Source organism: Dama dama, chromosome 9, assembly GCF_033118175.1.
Source record: "Dama dama isolate Ldn47 chromosome 9, ASM3311817v1, whole genome shotgun sequence".
NCBI classification, from domain to species: Eukaryota; Metazoa; Chordata; class Mammalia; order Artiodactyla; family Cervidae; genus Dama; species Dama dama.
The window spans coordinates 41,423,359-41,446,108 of NC_083689.1; the positions used below are offsets into that span (position 1 = coordinate 41,423,359).

A 22,750-nucleotide genomic window follows, 5' to 3' on the forward strand; every position below is an offset into this window, starting at 1 on the left:
AGCGCCAGCCAGTCTCAGGACGGTGTGCCCAGCTTCAGGCCTGGCTCGTGTGCTCAGGGGCAGTGCAGCTCTGGTCAGGTCTCCTAAGCTTTCATCTATAAGATGAGACTACATGCAGACACCCCACAGGGTTGCTGCGTGAGACAACAGGAGGAATGACTGGTATACTCCGGTGCCATCCTTCCTCTTCTCACCTCTTATCCCCCACGTCCCTGCTCCAGGCCTGGAACAGTTGCTGCCATGTGACTTGTTGCACCTTCCTTCCCCTGAGCCCTGCCCCTCCTCCCAGGCTCCCTCCTTCTGCTCTGCTCATGGCTCCCAGGGGCTCTTTCTACAACACAGATCTGAACATTCTTGCCTGGCTCTCCCCACCGTGCCCTCAGGAAGCAGTCCCAGCTCCTCATCCTGGCACTTCCAGGTATCCTGGCATCTCCATAACTGGGAGGCTGCTTTCTCCAGCCCCCTTTCTTTGCCTGCAGCATACAATGGCAGCAGCCCCTCTGGACCCTCACTTGGGTGTACCATTTTCCACGTTACACTCCTGAGGATGTCCCTCCAACTCCTCTTCTCTGACTGCCAAGCCAAGCCAGACCAGGCACCCCCAACTTCTGTGGGTCCTGGGCCCAGCACATGAGATTCCCCTTTGCCTTCTCCTGCTGACCGTGAGTCCTCCCTGTCCCCATCATGGGACCACCAGGACGGTCAGCCCTGGAGAATTTAATCTCCACCCTGCTACAGGCCTCAGATCCCTCCTTTCTTGATGCACAGGGGGAGGCACACACCAGATGCAGCTGGAGAAAGATTTATTGTAGCACTGGACGTGAGCAGGGGCCGGTGTGGCCAGCACCAGTGTGCGGAGGTGGTGGAGGGAGTCGGGGGAGGTGATGGGGGTGGGGCCCAGGGGACCCCAGGCTCAGGCCAGGAGTTGGGGTCGGGGCAACTTTTTCTAGCCCTACCCAGAAATCTGGGGCGATGGTTCCAGAATCAGCAAACCCCTCGGGTTGGCTAGGCTGGGGTGGGCAGCAATGAGTGGGAGGGGCTCACACATGGGAGAAGGCGTGGCTCTTGCAAAGGGGCTTGTCCTTCTTGGAGTAGAAAGTCTTTCCTTCCAGGTTGATCTGACATATCTGGGAACGGCCAAGGTGCAGTTACGAGGGGTGGGGGAAGCAGGAGAGGGCCCTTCCCAACCTCTTAGGAATCCCAGAGGCAGGGGTGGGAGGGATGCAGGTGAAGAACACGAGGCTCTGGGGACAGGGCCTGAGTCCGAAGAGGGGTACTTACTGCGCACACGAAGCACGTATCATGCCAGCTGAAGCCCAGCGCCTCCAGGAAGCGGTCCCCAGCATCAATCTTGAAGTCACAGCCTCGGCATTTTGTGCCAAACATCTTCTCATAGTCTGGAGACACAGAGAGAAGAAAAGTGGGGCGGGGGGGGGAGGAACTTGGGTTCTCCCCTGCCCACACCCCGCCCCCTCACCCAGCACCACCTTCTCACCTGTCCCAGCCCATACCTCGCTCGCAGTAGGGAGCCCCTTCCTCCATATAGAAGGCCCTGTTCCGAATGGGTGTCTTGCAGGCTGCACAGGTGAAGCAATGCACGTGCCAGGTCATCTTCAGGGCGTGCATGATTTCCTATGAGGAAGCAACAGTCACTTGGTAACTTGGCACCCTCCTCTCCAGAGTCCAGGACATAGGCAGGCTGGCTGGGGCCCTCTTTCTTTCCAGATAAATGTTTTATCTGCACATCCACTGCTCCCACTTTCTCTCTTCAACCCCGAGGCATCCACTGTGCTGTGCTGTGCTTAGTCATGTCTGACTCTTTGCAACCCCATGGACTGTAGCCCGCCAGGCTCCTCCGTCCATGGGGATTCTCCAGGCAAGAACACTGAAGTGGGTTGCCACGCCCTCCTCCAGGGGATTGTCCCAACCCAGGGATCGAACCTAGGTCTCCCTCATTGCAGGAGGATTCTTTACCATCTGAGCCACCCGGGAAGCCCATGAATACTGGAGTGGGCAGCCTATCTCTTCTCCAGGTGATCTTCCCAACCCAGGAATCGAACTGGGATCTCCTGCATTGTAGGAGGATTCTTTGCCAGTTGAGCTACGAGGGAAGCCTGGTGGTTGTTCACTATGCTGCATCTGAAGTTCTGCTCCCAATCTCCACACACTAGGCCTTGCACATTCCCACAGCATCTCTATCTCAATGGATGGTGACTCCATCTGCATGGAACAAATTCCTTGCTTTGTCCCTTATTTCGGATCCACTCTGAAATCCGGCCAGGCTCTCCTTCAAGATGCATCCAGATACTGGCCACTTCTCACAGCCTCCCTGATGTGGAATGTGAGCCTTGGGCACCTCTTACCTGGATAAGTGCACAAAACTGGCTTCTGTGCTCCTTCCTCTGCCCCTGACAGCCTGATATCAACCTGTGCTCGGCCAGCTTCTCCTCTGCTTGAATCCCTGCCTGGTCCGCATTGCTCTGAGCAAAGGGCAAAGCCCGGGGAAAGGCCCAGAGGCCAGCAAGACTGGCTTCCGTCCCTCTGCTCTCCCCATGTGACCTCTTGTCCATGGCTGATGCACTGGGCACACCATCTTAGGGCTTCCTACCAGCTGCCCCCTCTACCTGGACTGCTTGGCCCAGATATGTGCTAGGCTCAGCCCTCACCCCCTTCAAGATTCTGCCCAAAGATCACCTTCTCCTTGAGGCCCACGCTGACACGATCAGCTCATATGCCAACCCCGCTTCCCAAAGTCATGCTTCCAATAGCTTGAACCCTGCACTTTCTTCCCATACTAACGTGTGTGTGTGTGTGTGTGTTAGCCACTCAGTCATGTCTGACTCTTTGCGACCCTGTGGACTGTAGCCCGCCAGGCTCCTCTGTCCATGGAATTCTCCAGGCAAGGATACTGGAGTGGGTTGCCATTCCCTTCTCCAGGCGATCTTCCTGACCCATGCGAACCTGGGTCTCTGCATTGCAGGCGGATTCTTTACCATCTGAGCCATTAGGGAAGCCCCCCATACTAGCATACCACCAGGTAATTTACCTCTTATGTCTCTTGCTTATTGTCTGCTCCCCACCGCCTTCTTCCCGATCTAGTATGAGGTCCCTGAGGGCATGAACTATTAACGTTTCTGTTAGCTGGTATATCCCAACAGTGCCTGGCCCATACCTCATGAGTGCTTGTGAGCTAAGTTAACCTGCTCTACTGGAGGCCTGACAGAGCAGGGGGCACAGGTGGGCTGAGCTCTCCCTGGGGCCAACCAGGTGAGCAGCACTCACTCCTGGGGCAGGCAGAAGGCAGTGTGGAGCCCCAGGGGATGTCAGATCATGGGTTCAGCCAGATCTTAGCTGGGTGGCTTGCCCAACAGCTTTACCTCCTCATGGCACTTGGCTCCTTCACTGTTGAACTGGGAGCCTGATCCCAGCTTTGCCGGGTTGCCGTAAGGATGGTCCCATATCTGAGGCCAGGGGTACCAGACCCAATGCCTGCCAAGGCCAGGTGGCATACACAGTGGGACAAGGTGGGGACTGTATCATGGGAGAGCACGTGTTCCGTGTGCAGGGGTGGTGCTGACTGCTTTCATTCAGGAATGCCTACAAGGCTCAGGTTGAAATCCAGATGTTAAAGTCAAATCCAATTTTTCAATATTGGCTATTACTTTAAAAATGAAACAGAGGCTTCTCTCATGGTCTGGTTAGGAGTCTGCCTGCCAATGCAGAGGACACGAGTTCGATCCCTGGACCAGGAAGATCCCATATGCCGAGGGACAACCAAGACTGTGCGCCACAACTACTGAGCCTTCAAACTGCCACCACTGAAGCCTGCGTGCCCTAGAGCCCACGTGCCACCACAGGAGAAGAACCGCAACAAGGAGCCTGTGCACCACAGCCAGAGAGCAGCCCCCACTCACTGCAACTAGAGAAAGCCTGTGCGCAGCAGCGAAGACCCAGAGCAGCCAAAAATAAATAAATAAACAAGTCTTGGAAAAAAGACTTCCCTGGTGGTCCAGTGGTTAAGAATCCACCTGCCAATGCAGGAGACACAGGTTCAATCCCTGGTCAGGGAAAATTCCACCTGCTGCAGAGGTAGCCAGACCCATACGCCTCCAACTACTGAGACTGTGCCCCAGAGTCCTTGCTCTACAGCAAGAGAAACCGACACAGGAAGAGGCCCATGCACCACAACGAAGAGTAGCCCCTGCTTATAGCAACTAGAGGAGGCTCTCAAGCAGCAATGAAGACCCAGCACAGCCAAAAATTAATAAGTTTTAAGTAGAAACTATTAAAAAAAATAATAAGGAAAGAGACAGTGTGGACAAAGCAAGACGTAAGTATGGGGAGCACCTAGCTGTCAGCTGGCCTGTCCACGCCCACTACAGAAACTGTCGCGGGAATTCCCTGGTGGTCCAGTTGTTCGGATTCACCGCTCTCACTGCTGAAGGTGCAGGTTCAATCCGTGGTTGGGCAACTAAAATGCCACAAGGCATGTGGCACAGTCCAAAAAAAAATCTGTCATTTCTCACATATACCTCACAACCAGCCTGGCCAGGAAGTTATTGCCACTCCCATTTTAGCAAGGTCCAGAGAAAGTGATCTGTCCCAGATCACACAGTCAAGAGATGACGGAAATGTGTTTCAAGCCCAAGCCTGGCTCACTCCAAAGTTGGCTCTTCCCATTGCTTGGTGTTGCCTCTTCGCAAGGAGAAGACAAGGGCTGGGGGAAGGAACTTAGCTGTGGGTCAACAGGACAGGGTCTCGGCAGGAGCATGGGGAGCCCAGAGCTGGGCCCAGTGGGCGTGTGGGCAGGGAGGCAGGTCTCTGAGCCAGTTCTCCATGTCTACCTTATGCCCAAAGCTTCCTACATCTGTCTGCCCCTGCCGTCCCATCACCCTAACCCAGGCCTAGCAGTTCCGTTCCCCTCCTCCAGTTGTCTCCCCCTGCCCCAGGGGAAGCACACTGAGGCACATCTGACCTCAGCATTCCCCAGCTCCGGAACCCCTAACATGGCCCTGCCCTGAATTCCACCTAGTCTCACACCCTCCCCGGGTGTTGCCTTGTGACACAAGCTGTTCCCTCTGCTTGGAGCATTCTCTCCTGACCCTTGTCCAAGCTAATTCCTAGTGATGATTAAGTTCAGCTTAGAGGCCACTTGCACTCACTCCTTCAAGTATTAAGTGACCACTTTCTATACATGTGTTTGTGTGTCAGTCACTCAATCACGTCCTACTCTTTGCGACCCCATGGACTGTAGCCTGCCAGGCTCCTCTGTCCATAGAATTCTCCAGGCAAGAATACTGGAGTGGGTTGTCATGCCCTCCTCCAGGGAATCTTCCTGACCCAGGGATCAAACCCAGGTCTCATGCATTGCAGGCAGACTCTTTACCATCTGAGCCACCAGGGAAGCCCTTCCTATACATGAGGTACAGCATTACACATAAGCAAAAGAGCCCTGGTCCCGGCCCATGAATTTCACACTGGAGAAGAGATGGGACAAAAGGATTGGAGGGTAGTAAGCAAACAGGGCAGAGCCTGGCCAGGTGGGAGGGTGGGTATCAGGGAAAGTGCCCCTGAGGAAGTGTTATTTGAATCGCAGATGAGAAGGAATGAGGTAAAGAGAGTGCTAAAGGGTATTTCTAGCAGAGTACAGCCCGTGCAAAGGCCCTGCGGTGAAGGTAACATTGCACTGGCAAGATGGAGCTGCCTGTGTCGGTGAAGCACCGGAGTGACGGGGGCTGATGGTGAGTGGTAAGGCTTGACAACAGTCTTCCAGAGGGTCCTCAGACTAGGACATGTCCCCTCTAAAGTGTCCATCCCATCCCCCAAAGCTCCCCTCCAAGTCTGCTGAATCAACCAGATGGTCCTGTGCTTCCCCACGCTCTGAGCTCTAAGAGCCTGAAGCCCTTGGTAAACTGGGACAGGTAGGTTCCTGCCCATCCCCCCGCACATACCCCACCACCGACCCCGCTGGAGGGTGTGGTCTGTCAGCCCCTGCAAGAGGGGAAGCTGAGTGCTCCTGGGCCACATGTGGAACCACTGGGCTGGGGCAGGAGCAGGGCTCACCACCTCACTCTGGGCATACTCTAGGACCCAGGAGCTAGTCAGGCTCTGTCAGCCTTGCCTCTGTAGCTGCAGCCTGGGCAATAACTTTGTCCACCTAGAACTGGGGCAGGGCAGGATGAGAGTGCGATGTAATGCAGGCGGGGCTGTCAGTGAACAGAACATAAGGGCCTTGATCTGTGGGAAGCAAATCCAGATGCCAGCTTAAGAAAGGTCCTGGGGGGACTTCCCTGGTGGTCCAGTGGTTAAGTGTCTGCCTGCCAACGCAGGGGACACTGGTTCAATCCCCGGTCAGGGAAGATCCCGCATGCCACGGGCCACCTAAGCCTGTGTGCCATAACTAGTGAGCCTGTGCTCCGCAACAAGAGAAGCCACCTCGATGAGAAGCTCATACACCACAACTAGAGAGTAGCCCCTGCTTGCTGCAAATAGAGAAAACCCTGCACGGCAATGGAAGACTTGGTGCAGCCAAAAATAAATAAAATTTAAAAATGAAAGGTCCTGGGTGCCAGCCCATTCTGATAGAACAGTCCAACACGGTATCAATTAGGCTGGTGGGGAAATGACTGTAATCTTGGGCAAAATTTCCTCATCTGTAAGATGAGAATAATCAAACTGACTTCATACTATAATTGTCAAGCTGGATGCCCACACATAGAAAATGACCCACAACACAAAACTGTGATGACATCCTTTCTCCCCTTCCAGTCTACTGATGGAATCCTCACTTTTTGCTGGGCACACAGCTGTACCAAACAGACTATATTTCCCAGCCTCCCTTGCAGCTCAGTAATGTCATGTGACTGAGTTCTGGGCTATGGGATGGAAGCAGAAGGGTTGGATGGCACCCACAGCCCAATCCAAAAGGAAATCAGTTCTGAATATTCATTGGAAGGACTGATGCCAAAGCTGAAACTCCAGTACTTTGGCGACCTGATGCGAAGAACTGACTCGTTGGAAAAGACCCTGATGCTGGAAAAGATTGAGGGCAAGAAGAGAAGGGGACAGCAGAGAATGAGATGGTTGGATGGCATCACCGACTCGATGGACATGGGTTTGAGCAAGCTCCAGGAGCTGAAGGACAGTTCCCTGTCCTTCACTGGCGTGCTGTAGTCTATGGGGTCACAAAGAGATGGACACGACTGAGCGACTGAAGTGAACTCATCTTCTAAAGATGGCTCCTAAGAACCTTCCACTCCTTCTTCCTTTTCTAATTTCCTGCTGAGAAAAGAAGAAAAACGAAAGGCAAAGGAGAAAAATACACCCAACTGAATGTAGAGTTCCAAAGACTAGCAGGAAGAGATAAGAAAGCCTTCTTAAGTGAACAGTGCAAAGAAATAGAGGAAAACAATAGAATGGGACTAGAAATCTCTTCAAGAAAATTAAGAGATAGCAAGGGAATATTTCATGTGAAGATGGGCACAATAAAGGACAGAAACGGCAAGGACCTAACAGAAGCAGAAGAGATTAAGAAGAGGTGGCAAGAATATACAAACTGTACAAAAAAGGTTTTAATGACTTGGATAACCATGACGGTGTGGTCACTTACCTAGAGCTAGACATCCTGGAGTATAGTCAAGTAGGCCTTAGGAAGCATTTCTATGAACAAAGCTAATGGAGGTAATGGAATTTCAGCTGAGCTATTTCAAATCCTAAAAGATGATGCTATTAACGTGCTGCACTCAATATGTCAACAAATTTGGAAAATGCAGCAGTGACCAGAGGACTGGAAAAGGTCAGTTTTCATTCTAATTCCAAAGGGCAATGCCAAAGAATGTTCAAACTACCACATAATTGTGCTCATTTCACACGCTAGCAAGGTAATGCTCAAAATCCCTCAAGCTAGGCTTCAACAGTATGTGAACCAAGAACTTCCAGATGTACAAGGTGGATTAGAAAAGTAGAGGAACCAGTGATCAAATTGCCAACATCCGTTGGAGCATAGAAAAAGCAAGAAAATTCCAGAAAAACTTCTGCTTCATTGACTATGCTAAAGCCTTTGACTGTGTGAATCACAACAAACTGTGGAAAATTCTTAAAGAGATGGGAATACCAGACCACCTGACCTGCCTCCTGAGAAATCTGTATGCAGGTCAAGAAGCGACAGTTAGAACCATACATGGAACAATGGACTGGCTCAAAATTGGGAAAGAAGTACGTCAAGGTTGCATATTGTCACCCTGCTTATTTAACTTAAATGCAGAGTACATGATGCAAAATACCGGGCTGGATAAATCACAAGCTGAAATCAAGCTTGCTGAGAGAAATATCAACAACCTCAGATATACAGATGATACCACCCTAATGGCAGAAGGCAAGAAGGAATTAAAGAGCCTCTTGATGAAAGAGAAAGAGGAAAATGAAAAAGCTGGCTTACAACTCAACATTCAAAAAACTAAGATCATGGCATGCAGTCCCACCATTTCATGGCAAATAGACTGGGAAAAAATGGAAACAGTGACAGATTTTATTTCTTGGGCTCCAGAATCACTGTGGACAGTGACGGCAGCCAGGTGCTTGTTAGAAGACAGGTAGGTGCTTGTTCCTTGGTAGAAAAGCTATGATGAACCTAGACAGCATATTAAAAAGCAGAGACATCGCTTTTCCGGTAAGCAGCTGACCCCTAAAAATGGTGCACTATTCACTCGACCCAGAAAACCCCACAAAATCATGCAAATCAAGAGGTTCAAATCTTCGTGTTCACTTTAAGAATACTCGTGAAACTGCCGAGGCCATAAAGGGTATGCATATTCGAAAAGCCACCAAGTATCTGAAGGATGTCACTTTAAAGAAGCAATGTGTGCCATTCCGTCGTTACAATGGTGGAGTTGGTAGGTGTGCACAGGCCAAACAGTGGGGCTGGACGCAGTGTCGGTGGCCCAAAAAGAGTGCTGAATTTTTACTACACATGTTCAAAAATGCAGAGAGTAATGCTGAGCTTAAGGGCTTAGATGTAGATGCTCTGGTCATTGAGCACATCCAAGTGAACAAAGCCCCCAGGATGCGGCGCAGGACTTACAGAGCTCACGGTCGGATCAACCCCTACATGAACTGTCCCTGCCACATCGAGATGATCCTTACTGAAAAAGAACAGATTGTTCCTAAACCAGAAGAGGAGGTTGCACAGAAGAAAAAGATATCCCAGAAGAAACTGAAAAAGACAAAAACTTATGGCCCGGGAATAAATGCCGCAGAAAATAAATGCAAATAAAAGTAAAAAAAAAAAATAAAATAAAAAGCAGAGACATCACTTTCCTGACAAAGGTCTGTATAATCAAAGCTATAGTTTTCCAACAGTCATGTACAGGTGTAAGAATTAGACCATAAAGAAGGCTGAACGCTAAAGAATAGATGCTTTTGAGCTGTGGTGCTGGAGAAGACTCTTAAGAGTCCCTTGGACTGCAAGGGGATCAAACCGGTTAATCCTAAAGGAAATCAACCTTGAATATTCATTGGAAGGATTGATGCTAAAGCTGAAGCTCCAGTACTCTGGCCACCTGATATGAAGAGCTGACTCATTGGAAAAGACCCTGATGCTCAGAAAGATTGAAGGCAGGAGGAGAAGCGGATGACAGAGGACGAGATGGTTGGACGGCATCACCAACTCAATGGACCTGAGTTTGAGCAAACTCTGGGAGATAGTGAAGGACAGGAAAACCTGGCGTGCTGCAGTCCATGGGGTTGTAAAGAGTTTGACACCACTAAGCAACTGAACAGCAAGCCGAGTGGAGCATGGAAATTTTGCCTGAAGCTCAAGACGTATCTTGGACTATGAGTGGTAAGTCAGTCAACGCTAAGATGTCGGAGAAACAAGAGACAGGAGCCTGGATCTGCCTACATGTCCCAGACTGCCCACCTCTCCACTTCCTTAGGTGAGAAACAGCTGTCATTATTTTTTCTGTCACTTGTGGTCAAGGCAGTTATCACTGCCTTGTAATATGACCATTACTACGGAGCTCTCTGGGCTTCCCAGGTAGTGCTAGTGGTAAAGAACCCTCCTGCCAATGCAGGAGATGTAAGAGACGCAGGTTCGATCCCTGGGTTGGGAAAATCCCCTGGAGGAAGGCATGGCAACCCACTTCAGTATTCTTGCCTGGAGAGTCTCCATGGACAGAGGAGCCTGGTGGGCTACAGCCCATAGGGTCACAGTCAGACCCGACTGAAGCGACTTAGCACACACACATGCACAGAGCTCTCTGGCCACATCCGGAAGCTCTGCCCATGGATCCAAAAATAGGGAGACACATGAGTGCTGGAAGTCCGCAGTGCCTCGTGCTGCTCCGGTTTGGCCCTCATGCTCTGTAGCCTTGGGCAGTTTCTGCCTCTCTCTGCACTTCAGCTTCCACACAGGCACAGCTGAACCCCCCTCAACTTGTCACCCTGCCTGTTACGCTCCTCCTTCCTTAGGCTGCTCACCCTCGACACTCTTGGAGTCCCCTTCCTCTGTGTGAGTTCCTGGGGGCAGGACCATGCCTGTCTCTTCACAGGGCATTCCCAATGTGGGGCACTGTCCACAATGAATGGGAGATGGTAGACAGGGCATCACTCTCAGCCCATAACCCGTGCTGACCCAAGTCCGAGGCCCAGCTCCAGGTGGCAGCTAGGTTGCCCTCCAGGAGACCAGGCCAGGCTCTGCTACATATTTAGACTCAGTAGGAAGAACAGGACTTTTTTTTAAGAATAGGTTTTTAATATATGTATTTATTTATTTGGCTGCATGGGGTCTTAGTTGTGGCACAGGGGATATAGTTCCCTGACCAGGAATCGAACCCAGGCCCCCTGCATTGGGAGCACAGAGTCTTAGCCACTGGACCACCAGGAAATCACCAAGAATAGGATTTTGAATCACAAGTTTTTGAACCTACATTTCTGCCTTTGCAAATCAATAGTTCTGTGTCCTTCAAGCCTATCTTCAGAGACTCCGTTTTTCATACGCATTCGCATTCAGGGCAGCAGATTGCATTAGCCTCTCAAAAGCCAGTCACAACCCCCTCTTTTGCCTTCCTCTCTTATAGAGGACAGTAGCTAAAATACTGGATTTGCCAGCTTCCCTCACTGGCCCAGGTGCCCATACAATAACAATTCCAACAACTGAGATAAAGATGCAAGTTCCTGGTTTTTCTTCCAGAGCCAAGAGGCAAAACCTCATTAAAAGAAGACTCCTGCTCCTTCCCTCGGATTCCCACCTGCAACAAGAATGTGAGCCTGGGGCTTGAGCAGTCATCTGGCATCCATAAACTTCAGGACAAAGGCCTAGAGGCTAAGGATTTCAGAACTAAAACACAGGAAAAGCCTAAAGCCATCCATGAGCTGCTCTTCCACCCCTGGAATTCTTGCAATTGAAGTAAACATTACCTCTTCTGTTTCAATCTCTATACTGGAGTTTTTTCTATTACTGAAGCTGAATGCAATCCTAACACAGTAGCCATCTCTTGCTTTGGCCTGACTAGCACTCACCTCCTCTCTTGGGGTAATGTCACCCTGGTTTTATGTTCAAGGAACCAGTCCTATGGTTCAGGCAAGGTCACCAGACCCTGTTCCAGGGGTGAGTGTCACCTGGGCCTGGCCAACTAGAGTCACAGGGCTTCGTTCAGAGATGGGCATGTGACAAGCCAGGCCAATGAGCATCAGCACTGGGACTCGATGGCACAGAGCTGCTCTCTTTCTCTCTGTGGTGCTAACCTGGGGAGATTTAACCCTGGAGCCACTGATGTAGCAGCATCTTTGCCGCTTTCTAGGGAAAAGCATGCTGGGATCAAAGCCAACACAGATGAAACCAGAGGCAAGTGGCAGAAAAGACTCCTGACAACCTCAGGATCTGCATTCAGCTGGGCCAGGAGTTAGCATCCCTCAGCCTTTCTGATTATTGGCACCAATTCTCTCCTGCTTGAGCCCCTAAGAGTTAGGATTTAGGTCACCTGTTAAGACAGTCCTGGCTAATGTAAAGTGAGATCGATACAGTAGCCTGATTGTGAGGCTGGTAAGGTTCCAACCTGCAGGGACAGCCCCCCCAGCCCAGGAGCTGCTCAACACTCCTCAATGCTGAAGAGTCAGGCTTGCCTTCCCAGTCCCCCGCCAGCCGCCAGCCCAACTCACGCCGGTGATCTTCTTCTTGCACTTGGCACAACTGGGTGCATAGCGTACATCGTAGCAGGGTGGGCAGAAGATGGCCCCCTTCTCCTCGAAGAAGCCACCCTCTTCCAGAACCTTCCCACACTGGCTGCACACAAACTCCTCAGGGTGGTATGCGTGGCCCAGTGCCACCAGGTAGCGGCCCCTGCAGGGGAAAGCGAGGGCAATGAGCAGGAGTGGGTGCAAATGAAGTCGGGGTTCCTGGCCAGCACCCCACAGGGTTTACCCCACACCTATTATGAAACCTTGGAGGGAATGTTCATTCTCTTCATCTCCAAATAGGGAAGAGACAGGCTTGAAAGGTGACTTGCCTAAGATCACACAGCAAGACAAAGCTGACTGTTGTGGGACTTCCCTGGTGGTGCAATGGTTAACAATTTGCCTCCCAAGGCAGGGGACACGGGTTCAATCCCTAGTTAGGGAACTGACATCCCACATGCCTCAGGGCAACTGAGCCCATGCACTGCGACTAAGATTCCAAGTGCTGCAGCTAAGATCAGATGCAGCCAAATAAATATTTTAAAAAGCTGCACTGTTTTGATGACAGGAGGTGAGGGAGAAGGGAAGCGTCAGAAAAGGGAGGAAGGTGACACTGGGTGAGGACTGCTGACTTGAGCCTAATAAGTTGAACCCAAGGGGTTGGTGTCCTGGGAGACAGCAGGCCTGGAGTACCCATGAGCCCTGAAGGCCAGTGGGCACTTGAGCTGAGCCTGGTGCCCACTGCGTCCCGTTGGCCTGGAGAGGGACCTGGCCATCCCAGATAAATGGGGATGTCTGAACGAGGGGGTGCTTTCCAGAGGTTAAGAGCTGACAGGAGTTGAGAGCAGGGCAGAGCCTGGGATGAGAACTAGGAAGGCTCTGGGGCCTGACACAGATCTGATTCTGGGGGCTGTGGGACTGCTGGTCCCTGGGGAGCAGTGCAGAGAGGGAGGGACTTAAGAGGCTTAGCAGAGAGAGACCAAGTGAGCAGGAAGGAGAAAGGCAGAGGGGGCTGGGAGCAGGGAGGCCCTTCCTGGCCAGAGAACAGCGAGTCTAGGGCTGCAGCTTGGCTGTGTTGTTGGCACCCCCTCCATTTCACCACGGCAAATGTTGGAGAGAGGCTGAGCAGGGGGCAGCTGAGATGAGTAGGGAGACAGATGGGAGGAGCAGCGGTCGGAAAGACACCAGGGCTGGAGTTCCAGTTCAGGAAAAGACCGGGGTGGGAAGGAACGGGGCCACCCACCGGATGACCCTGTGGCACTGGTGGCACACAGGAGTCTTGCCGTCGCCGCCACCGCCCCCGCCATGGCCCCCTCCAGCAGCGGCCTGCACGATGGAGGTGCGGTTCTGCATAGGCGTGGGTGTGGCTGGCTGCGTGTGTCGGGTCAGCACCGTGCTGGTCTTGTCCGGGGCATAGCGCTCAGCAAATGCAGGGTCCACAGCCCAGGGTGGGCGGCTCGTGGGACTGGGGGTGGTAGGGCCTGCCAAGGCCAGGAAAAGTGGCTCCATGGGGGTGCCCGGGGACACCACAGAACAGCGGGGAGAGCCCGGGGCCGCTTGGAGGGGCCCGCCCCCCATGCCTCTGGTAGTTACCCACCCTTCCCCAAGCCCAAGCCCACGCTCTCTCACCAGGCCAGGGTTCCTGGGGTGTAGCTGAGGCTGGGGTTGGGGCTTCCATCCTGGGCACCTGGCTGTAAGATCTGTCATTCAAGGCCCTGCACGGCCGAGGCTCCTGGCATGGCCCCACCCCCCAAGCTTGGTCCTGCTGGCCCCATGAGAGATGCCTGGGTGCAGGAGAGCAGAGGACTCCAGGTCCCCTCAGGGCAGGGATGGGTAGGGCAACTTCTCCTGGCCAGGTTCCAGCTGGCTGGTCAGTCGCACAGGGCTGGGAGGTGAAGCAGGGCTCTCGCTTCTGGGGCCGTTCACGAGAGTCTCTCTGCTGGCAGAGCCCCCTTTTGCTGGGTACCCCCACCCACTGAGACCCAGACTGGCAGGGCCCACACTGGATCTGAACCATCTAACACCCCCGACCCCAAATGCAAACCAAGTCCACGAAGATAGAGAAGAGAGGCAGAGAAAGCAGGGCTGAGAATGTTTATTTCCGTGCCCAAAAAGCCAGCACAGACCTGGCAGGAAGCAGTACCATAGGGGCAAAGAGTGAAGGCAGCAGTGTCAGATGGAGCCGGGCCCTGTGCCAGGAGGGCAGCTGGGGCCAGGCCAGCAGGAGGCTCAGTCCAGGGGCAGAAAAAGGATGGGTGAGGTAGGCAGAAGCTGGAGGCGCCAAGGGGAGGTGCCCTGGGGCGGAGGAACAGCAAGAAAGAGGCAGAGAGGGCAGCCGGCCGGCGAGGACCAGGCTACGACTGCACGTTGAGCACATGGGCAGAGCGCTGGTGATGCCAGTCCCGGAGGCGGGTGTAGCGTGGGCTCTGCAGCTCCAGGACATACTTTTCCCTGAGGGGTAGAGAGAGAAGGAGGAGGAAGTGGAAGGAAGGAGAGATGGAAGGGAGGCAGGGAGGGAGGCCCGAAGGAAGGAAGGAGAATGGCTAACCCTGGCTAGGGATGGCCAGGAGCAGACAGGGCTGGAATGGGAGAGGCCGGAAATGAGAAAGAGGGGCTGGAGCTGGTCCTGTTACCTTGATTTCTTCAGGTGCTCCTCATCCGGGTCTTGCACTGACAGGGCAGAGGCAGGCATTGACCAAGAGCAGACAGAAGGCCACCCCAGCCCTGAGCCCTGGTAGAGGGTCACAGGGTGCCGGAAGCCCGGGCCCGGGCTGGGGGACCAGGAGGGGGGTCCGCCCTTCCCTGGGCTGGCACTTACTGAACTCGGTGCCCGTGAGGTGGGCGAGGATGCGGAAGGAACGGGACTGGCCTGTCCCAGGCCTCGGCCGCCAGTCCTCTGTGTCCTCCATCAGCCGCTGCTTGCTGGCATCTGGGACCAGCGGTCGGAGCGGCTGTCTGTGGGGAGGGTGGGGCTCAGAACCTCATGCCTGGACGGGCAGCAGGGGCGGCCCCTCCCCGGACTTGATACAGGTGGGCGAGTGACGGGAAGAGGGGTGGGCAAGGCCAGGGCCCTGCTGGGTGAGGGGTGGGGTAGGGAAGTGAGAGGGCAGGAGGGCAATCAAGGTGAAAGGACGGCAGCCAGAGTGGGGAGGGGCCACCACCCAGAGTGCCAAAAGGAAGGAAGAGAGGGACAGGCAGAGGGGGCTCACTGACTTGTCAGGGGTCTGCACCTGTGAAGGAAATAAGACAGATGGACAGATAAAGGTACAAAGAGATAGACAAGGGGAGGAAGAAAGATGGCAAGGGGTCAGAATAGCCAGGGGCAAGGCTGCACTGAGTATCTGGGCTCAGTCGGCCAACATCAAATCCCAACCCCCGGCGACCACCGCGTAGGGGGCGGCGCTGCCTTGCTCACAGCCCCCAGGGGGGCCGGGCCAAGGCAGGAGCCACATCCCTGTGCCTGCAGTACCCGCCCCAGCCACCAGGGGTCGCTGTCGCACGGTTCGGGCCAGGCTGGGGCGCAGCACAGACAGAGCAGCAGCGGGCAGCCGGCGGGCGTGCGGAGGTGGAGACATAGCGTGGACGGGCAGGACAGACGTACCCATTCTGCTGCGGGGTGCTGTCTGCGGACGGGTTCGCCCCGAAAGGCCGGGCCGTCTTGTTGAGGGAGGCGCTGGGTGCAAAGGTGTACCGCGGGGGGTCCGCGGCGGGGGCCAGGGCCTGGGCAGAGACAGAGCGGGGAGGGCGGGCAGGGCGGGAGGAGGCGGGGGATCTGGCCAGAGTGGGGCGTCCCCTGGCACAAAGAGGCCAGCGGTACTCCAGCCCTACCCCCACACATCTGGCCTGAGGCTCCTGGGAGGGGTAGACTCAGGTTTCAAGGGACCCATTTGGGAGCAATGATCTCAGCCCACGCAGTCCGAGGGCGGGTGGGCTAGTGCAGCTTGCAGCACAGGCCGGCGGGAGAGAGGGAAGGAGGCAGGCAGGCAGACGGATGGACCGACAGGCAGACATGCATGGTGCTCTGACCGTGCGGCAGTCCCTGGCCCAACTCCCAGTTCCCAGACTCCCCAGCTCTGGCCTCCACCCTCTACTCCCGGCCAGGGATGGGGGGAGACCAAGGCTGCACCAGGGAGGGCAGGTGAGCCTGGATGTCCAGTCCCACCCCGCTGCTGCCCACATATCCCAAGCCCATCCCCTACCTTCTGCTGTTTGCTCTGAGCCGGCTGAGCCCTAGAAGAGAAGGGGAAGAGGTGATGATGGGCCACGCCCAAGGGCATGCCCACCTGTCAGGGCTGCTCAGCTCAGGCTTACCTGCTGAGGCTGAGGCTAAGGCGCTCCCCGCAGGCACGGATCTTGTTCTGGGCTTCGATGTGTGTGAGGCCCCCCGCGTTCTCGCCATCAATACTCAGCACCCAGTCACCCACGGCCACGCCGGCCTGTGCAGCTTTACCCCCAGGGGTGAGCTATGGAGAGATGGAGGGTCATGGAGGACCAAGACTCTGCTGACCAAACTCAGGCAAATAGCAGCCAACCCTGCCTTTCCTCAGCTGCCCCACTCGCAGAACCCAGGGGTTTCTTCATTCAACGTGTTTCTGGACTACTGTTGGATACTAAAGCCATCTGAGAGGGGGTGGAGCTCGCTTGAGCTTCACCATCACCTAAAGCACTCCGCTTACACATTCATTCACCTCCAGGGACCCTCCTCACGGTTCAGAAGCTGCTGACATCAATATGCAGCCACCTTCAGGCTAAAACACAAGTGTTTCAGCTCTAACTGAAGCTTTTGAGGTCTCTGCTGGCCTCTTGCCCAGGTCATTCCACCCACCAGACCTGCCCTCTGGCTTGTGCATGTGGAAAGTTCCTCCCTGAGCGCTCACTCACCTCTTACACTTCTAGCACCCAGCCCTGGTGCCATTTGCAGGGATCCACCAGGACCCTTGGAGCACTAGAAATACCCCCCATCACCTCTAGGTTCCCAGTGATCAGTGCCCAAACAGGGCCGAGTGTCAGCTGGGGGCTTCACGGGCTGTAAATATGGGTGTCAAGCCCAAGCCCTCGACTGCCACATCAGCCTCTCCCCACAATCCTTTGCGCTCCGCGTTGGGAATCCCTGGTTCCTGTGGCAACTGAGTAATAGGCGGGAAGGAACGGTCAGCAGCATGAGCTGAAACCATGAAGATGACTTCTGGGAAGTGGTGGGCTTTGGCGAAAACACAGTGCAATGGGCTGTGTAGGGTGTAAGAGAATCCAATACTTATGAAGACCTCAAGTGCTGAAAGAATTGTTCTCAAGGTTAGGTAGCACCAGTTTTAAGGCCCAGGGTGGGTATTTCCCAGGGTCTTGATATAGGTGACCCTGAAGAACCCAACTGGGCCCTCCTAGTCCTCTAGCCTAGTGACAACAACACAGGCAGAAGTAGCACTGCGGTTCATAAGTCTAAGCCCACAGGGCTGCCTGGCCATCTGGCAACGGGCTTGGCCTTGAGCTGGCTTGTGGGGAAGTACTGGGACGCAGAATCACACTTCACAAGTCGGGGAGGTTTGCAGAGTACAGGCTGCCTGTGACCCCATAAGGCTCCTCAGGTGGGCCGATACTCAGGAGCTCAGGCAGGGAGAGGAGGTAAGAGGTTTCAGAGAGGTGGCAGAGGGATTAGACCGAGACTGATTGAACTAGGGTAAGAAGGGAGAGCTCAGTTTGATGGCTCGACCTCACGCTTCAGAAGTCAGAAGGGTAAGACAGCTGGGTGGCCCCTTCTTTACTTGCTAAGTACTAACAGCAGTTTACATTTATCAAGTACCTAGTATTACCACATACTGAATCCTCCAAAAATCCTGTGGAGGAGAGTCTGGGAATATACCTATTTTATACATGGGAAAACAGAGAGGTTAAGTAACTTGCCTCTAGTTGCCTAGCTAGCAACTCAAGAGGCAGGGCCAGGACCCTGACTCTACGGCTCCACCCTATTAGGCCACCTCTGTTGAGAAAAGTAAAGTGAAAGTGTTAGTCCCTCAGTTGTGTCTGACTCTTTGTTAACTCATGGACTGTAGCTCCTCTGTCCATGAAATTCTGCAGGCAAGAATACTGGAGTGGGTTGCCATTTCCTTCTCCAGGGGGGTCTTCCCAACCCAGGGATCGAACCCAGGTATCCTGCATTGCAGGCGGATTCTTTACCATCTGAGCCACCAGGGAATTGTTGAGAGCTGGGGCTCAGAGGACAGCCCTCTGAATGGGAAGATTATCTGATCCTCAAGCTGGGTTTGGGGCTTGGATCCCCTATCTTACCTCTAGTTCAATCCAACCCCTTATAATAGGCATGGGGAAGTGATGCCCTTGAGGGGAAGTGACTTATTCAAGGTCACAGTGAGTCAGTAGAAGAGAAACCTGGTCTGGCCACTCCCTACCCACACAGGCTGGCTCCCAGGATGTGTGGGCTAAGCCCACGGAGGTGGGGGTCTCCGGTTGAGCTGGAGCTGTTGGCTCCCAGAAAGGGGATGGGGAACTGGCAACTACTTCCTTCTCTGGGCTGGGGAGGACAGGAGGACACAGGAGGGACAGAGGAGTGGTCAGAGGTGGAGACAGGAACAGAAGAGACCTGGGGATGGGGGGTGGGGTGTGTCTGGAGAGAAAAGCAAGCAGGCCCAAGGGACCAAGGAGAGAAAAAGCCAGGGGGCTGGACACTACATGGAGTAGGGGGTGAGTCAGCCTGAGGGCTCCACTGAGCAGCCCAACCCCCAAGTCCCAGACGTTACCTCATCTCCCAGGCCTGGGCCTACAGCCAGCCCTAGCCCCTCCCTCTCCTCCTCCATGCTAGGGTCAGGAGAGAGGGAGGGGACCCAGCCCAGCTCAGAAAAGACCACCCTCGCTCCCACCCACCAGGGCCTAGGTCCAACTCCAGGGCTGGGCTCAGCTGGTGGCCCCACCCACATGCTGGGGCTGCTAACAGAGCCCGAGCTCAGGGTGCCCCCAACAGGCCACATCTGAAAGTCCATCCCTTAGGCTGCTTTGTTGCCCATCCCCACCAATGAAGAAACTGAGGCTCAGAGGTCAGCCAAGCTCCCAGCCACACTGACCAGCACTTTCCCAGGAAGGGGAGTATAGGATGGGTTCCCAGGGCTGGCAAGGCTTGAGTATTATGTACGGGCTGGGGGTATGTAGTAGGGAGACTAGTGCTCTTAGCTACCCTGCTGGCAAAGCAGCTTCCAGGAAACCCCGTGGAAGGGTCCCTGGGAACAGCGACTGCCTGCAGGTCCTGGCCACCAAGCCCAACTACAACAGACTCTACCTTGGGCCCCTCTCGAGCTGGGCTCCTCTAGACCCCTCCAGGCTGTGCCTGCCCTGGGCTTCATGCCAATAGCTGCCTGCCGACCAGGAGCCTGGGTGGGCCTCTCTGGACAAGCGGATATGGGGACAGGAAGTCCCCGCCCTCTCCTGACCCCCAGACTACAGTCAAGAGACACCAACCCAAGGGCTGGCCTCACTCTCTCAGGGCAGATACTTTGTTCCCTGTGTCTCACAACTGATCCCACAGTCAGAGCCACAGCCTGGTGATGGGCGGAGGGGCCCACTGATGGGGTTCGGAGTTCCAGGCCCAGGCCAGCCTTCTTTAGCTCTGCAGACTCCAGCCACCAGCTGGCTACCCCAGCATGGGGCTGCATTCTTGGGCTTATAAGGCAATCCCCCTGCCACAGGGAGGAGCCGGCCTCCAGCTCCACCCCCACCAGGACAGGCTCTCAGGAGGTGGAAGTCAGAGCCCTAGAGACCCGAAGAGCACTGCATCCTGAATGGGACCAGTGAATGGGATAAAAGTCCTCACCTGGGCTGGGGAGAAGCTTATCCACCCACAAAAACTGCAGGCCAACCCTGTGTTTGAAGCCCCATGCCTGCTTTGCCATGGAACTGATGAAAGAGTCCCTTCAATGAGTCTTGAGTTATCTCATCTGAATAAACAGGATGATAGTTGCTATCCCTTAGGTGGCGATGAGGATGAAGTGAGCTCCTGCAGTCAGAGTGCCCTCCCAGAGGCTGAGCACCAGGCACTGCTCCTCAAGCAGTTATAGACACTTCTTGGAGACCTCAGGCTCACCTCCTGAAGAATGGGCACACTCCTGAGCCTAGAAGGTGCAGTGCAGTGCTGTGGAAGTCTGAGGGCTCCTTTCCCAGTATCTACCGAGTTGGGAGTCCTTGTGGCAGGTGCCCACAGCTCTGGACCTGGACACCTCCTGGTCTCATTCCTGCTCAGACTCCTCCTGCCACCCACTGGAGATCTGCGCACCCAGAGACCCCTAGGGGAACCCTTCCCTCAATCTAGGCTCACCCGGGAGATGGAGAGAGGTACATTGAAGTCCTTGCCCCCCTGTAGCCGGAAGCCCCAAGGTGCTGGCCCCTCCAGCACCACCTTGAAGGAATCCATAGTGCTGCTCCTGAGAGGAGAGAAAAGGTGAGTGATGCATGGTGGGTGCACAGGCAGGCCCGACTCTGGACACCAGCCTTGGACTAGCGCCAGGCCAGCACTGGCAGACGCTGAGCACACCCAGGGGGAGGGTAGGCGGGCACCCTGTTAGGTCAGGCTGGACTGCTAGCTGGCAGACTCACTTTGGAAAGACAGGGGCAACCCCCCCTTCCCCAAAGGACTGGGGTGGGGGAGGGGGGGCGGTGAAGGGAGCCCGCATCCAGTCTTCAGGTTCCTCTCATCCAGGAGTGGACCGCAGGACTACTCTGCATGACCTCCTTCCCAGCCAGTCTTGAGCCTTGGTCTGGACAGCAATGCCAGTCCAGGGCCGGCGCTCCTCTCCCCCGCCCCCAGGTCCCGACAGGCAGGCCTCGGCTGGAGCCTGCTCGGACTATATAAGGCGTGTAAACTGACACTGTGTGGAGAGAACACGGGGGCTTGGGCCGCGAGGGGGAGGGGTGGAGAGGGGTGGAGGGAGGCGGCTGGAGCGAATCCTAGGCATTCCAAGCCCAGTCGAAGCTACCGAGAGCCAGGGCAGGACCCCTGGGAGCTCTGGGTTCTGGGCGGGGGCGCGGCCCCCGGGGGGAATGGTGGGGGCTGGGATTCCAAAGCATGGCCAGGAAGCGGATTTATCCTGCACCCCTGCGGGGGTGTTGCCTCCCACACACGACTGCTACCGTCCCAACGTGACTCAGTTTCCCCCGGGCCCTAGCCTGGGCCCCAAGCACTGGCCGAGTCCCAGGCGCAGGAAGCGGCGCAGGCGCCAATCAGCCCCGCCGCAGCCGGCTTCGCCGCAGGAAGGCGGGGGCGGGGGTAGGGGCGACGGCCCACCGGAGGACGTGCAGAGCTGGCTACGACCCCCAGCCCCCTCTGTGGTCCCCATTAGGCCTCTGCCCCCCACCTGATCCGGCCCGAGACGCCCCGCGCTGTCGCAAGTACCTCCTGGGCCCCGCCGGGGCGCTGCTCCACGGCGGGCTCCAGAGAGCCGCGCTGGGATCCGCCGCCCGAGTTCTGACCCCGCCCCCGCCGCTGCCAGCCGCTTTGAGCCCGCATAGGGGGGCGGAGCCAGGTGCCCCGCCCCCTTCAACGTCGCGGTCGCCCGGGCAGAGGGAAGCCCCACCCAATCCTTCCGCCCCACCCAATCATCAGGTCCCATCTCGCTTTGAGCTCTAAGACACAGCCCTCCTTCGTCGCGTTGATGGGGCGGGGCCTGGGCGGAGTCTGGGCCGGGTCTCGGCTGCTGGACACCTAGTTTGGGAGCCTAATCCTCCGCGTTCCTGGCCCTTTGCGCCTCCAGCTGGCGGAGCGAAAAGAAAGTCTACTTGGGAACCAGACAGATCTGGATCTGAGTCGGCTTGTGAACCTTAGTTTCCAACTCGGAAAAATGGGACAATAATACTCGCTTCACAGGGCCGTCGTGAAGATAGGCACAGTTTGCCGTAAGGCACAGCCATCGGTGGCTCCAGAATTTCTAAATCGGACGGATTTGGTAGAGAGTTAGTGGGGGGGCGGGGGGGGGTGCTCGAGGTGGGCTTAGTTGAGGAGGACACAGGGGAGCATGAAGCTAAGTTTGCAGAACATTCCACCGAAGGCAGAAAATAATGACAGCCGACACAGGTGGAGGGACCCTGGGCTCTGGCCCCAATCGTTTCTCAATCCTGACCAATTCCTACCGCCGACCCCCCGCAGTCAGCGGCCAGCAGCCCAGCGACCCCACCTAAGTGCTGACTGTCCTGATGGACTATGTCCTGCTACCCGCTCCAGAGCCGGCAGCGACCCCAATGAGGGTGTCAGAGCCCCCACTTTGATCCAGTGCTCAGCCCAGGCGGCTAGCTCAGGCAGCAGGGGAAACTGAGCAGGGACCCAAGTTTGCGAGTGAACAGATGTCCACGCCTCAGGGCATGGCCAATGCTATTCTCCCCATTCCACTATTATCATATTTCATCCTCTTCTGCATCATTCCCCTCACTACATCAACTGATGTAAGAGTTCTCATCTTTAAAGAAATTTTCTCTTGATCTCACATCACTTTTCAGCAATCTCTCTTTTATTCTTTTATTCTACTCTCCTTGAGGGTAAAATTTCTTGGAGTTGTCTATCACCCTTCCTCCCCGTTTTTCCTCCCATTCT

The 22,750-nt window shown here is 55.2% G+C and overlaps 2 protein-coding genes across 7 annotated transcripts; one reads left to right on the forward strand and one right to left on the reverse strand.

The window, feature by feature from the left end:
• Positions 1–786: 786 nt before the first annotated feature.
• Positions 787–21,665, reverse strand: PDLIM7 (PDZ and LIM domain 7). 6 transcript variants are annotated; one of them, XM_061151040.1, is made up of 13 exons: positions 21,560–21,665; positions 20,486–20,591; positions 16,483–16,634; positions 16,371–16,401; positions 15,385–15,401; positions 14,990–15,126; positions 14,805–14,841; positions 13,801–13,862; positions 13,415–13,652; positions 12,157–12,337; positions 1,512–1,632; positions 1,282–1,397; positions 787–1,127 (listed from the first exon to the last, which is right to left on the reverse strand). In XM_061151040.1, the coding sequence occupies exons 2-13, from the start codon at positions 20,579–20,581 to the stop codon at positions 1,041–1,043; spliced, it is 1,275 nt and encodes a 424-aa protein (XP_061007023.1). In that variant the 5' UTR covers positions 20,582–20,591; positions 21,560–21,665; the 3' UTR covers positions 787–1,040. The 6 variants fall into 6 exon arrangements, with proteins under 6 accessions (XP_061007023.1, XP_061007021.1, XP_061007020.1 ...); XM_061151038.1 differs by having other exon boundaries at positions 13,801–13,955; XM_061151037.1 differs by lacking the exon at positions 15,385–15,401 and adding an exon at positions 15,773–15,891.
• On the forward strand, positions 6,397–10,503 carry LOC133062263 (large ribosomal subunit protein uL22-like). Its single transcript, XM_061151043.1, has one exon. The coding sequence runs from the start codon at positions 8,690–8,692 to the stop codon at positions 9,269–9,271; it is 582 nt and encodes a 193-aa protein (XP_061007026.1). The 5' UTR covers positions 6,397–8,689; the 3' UTR covers positions 9,272–10,503.
• Positions 21,666–22,750: the final 1,085 nt, after the last annotated feature.

What these genes read in the sequence shown, in the direction of transcription:
- LOC133062263 (XM_061151043.1), top strand. Translation starts at nt 8,690, where the DNA reads ATGGTGCACTATTCACTCGACCCAGAAAACCCCACAAAATCATGCAAA.
- PDLIM7 (XM_061151036.1), bottom strand. Translation starts at nt 20,581, where the DNA reads ATGGATTCCTTCAAGGTGGTGCTGGAGGGGCCAGCACCTTGGGGCTTC. An exon ending in GCAAGAAGAAGATCACCGGC is followed by an intron (nt 1,633 to 12,156) that starts GTGAGTTGGGCT and finishes GCTTCCTCATAG; the next exon opens with GAAATCATGCACGCCCTGAA. An exon ending in GGCTCCCTACTGCGAGCGAG is followed by an intron (nt 1,398 to 1,511) that starts GTATGGGCTGGG and finishes CTGTGTCTCCAG; the next exon opens with ACTATGAGAAGATGTTTGGC.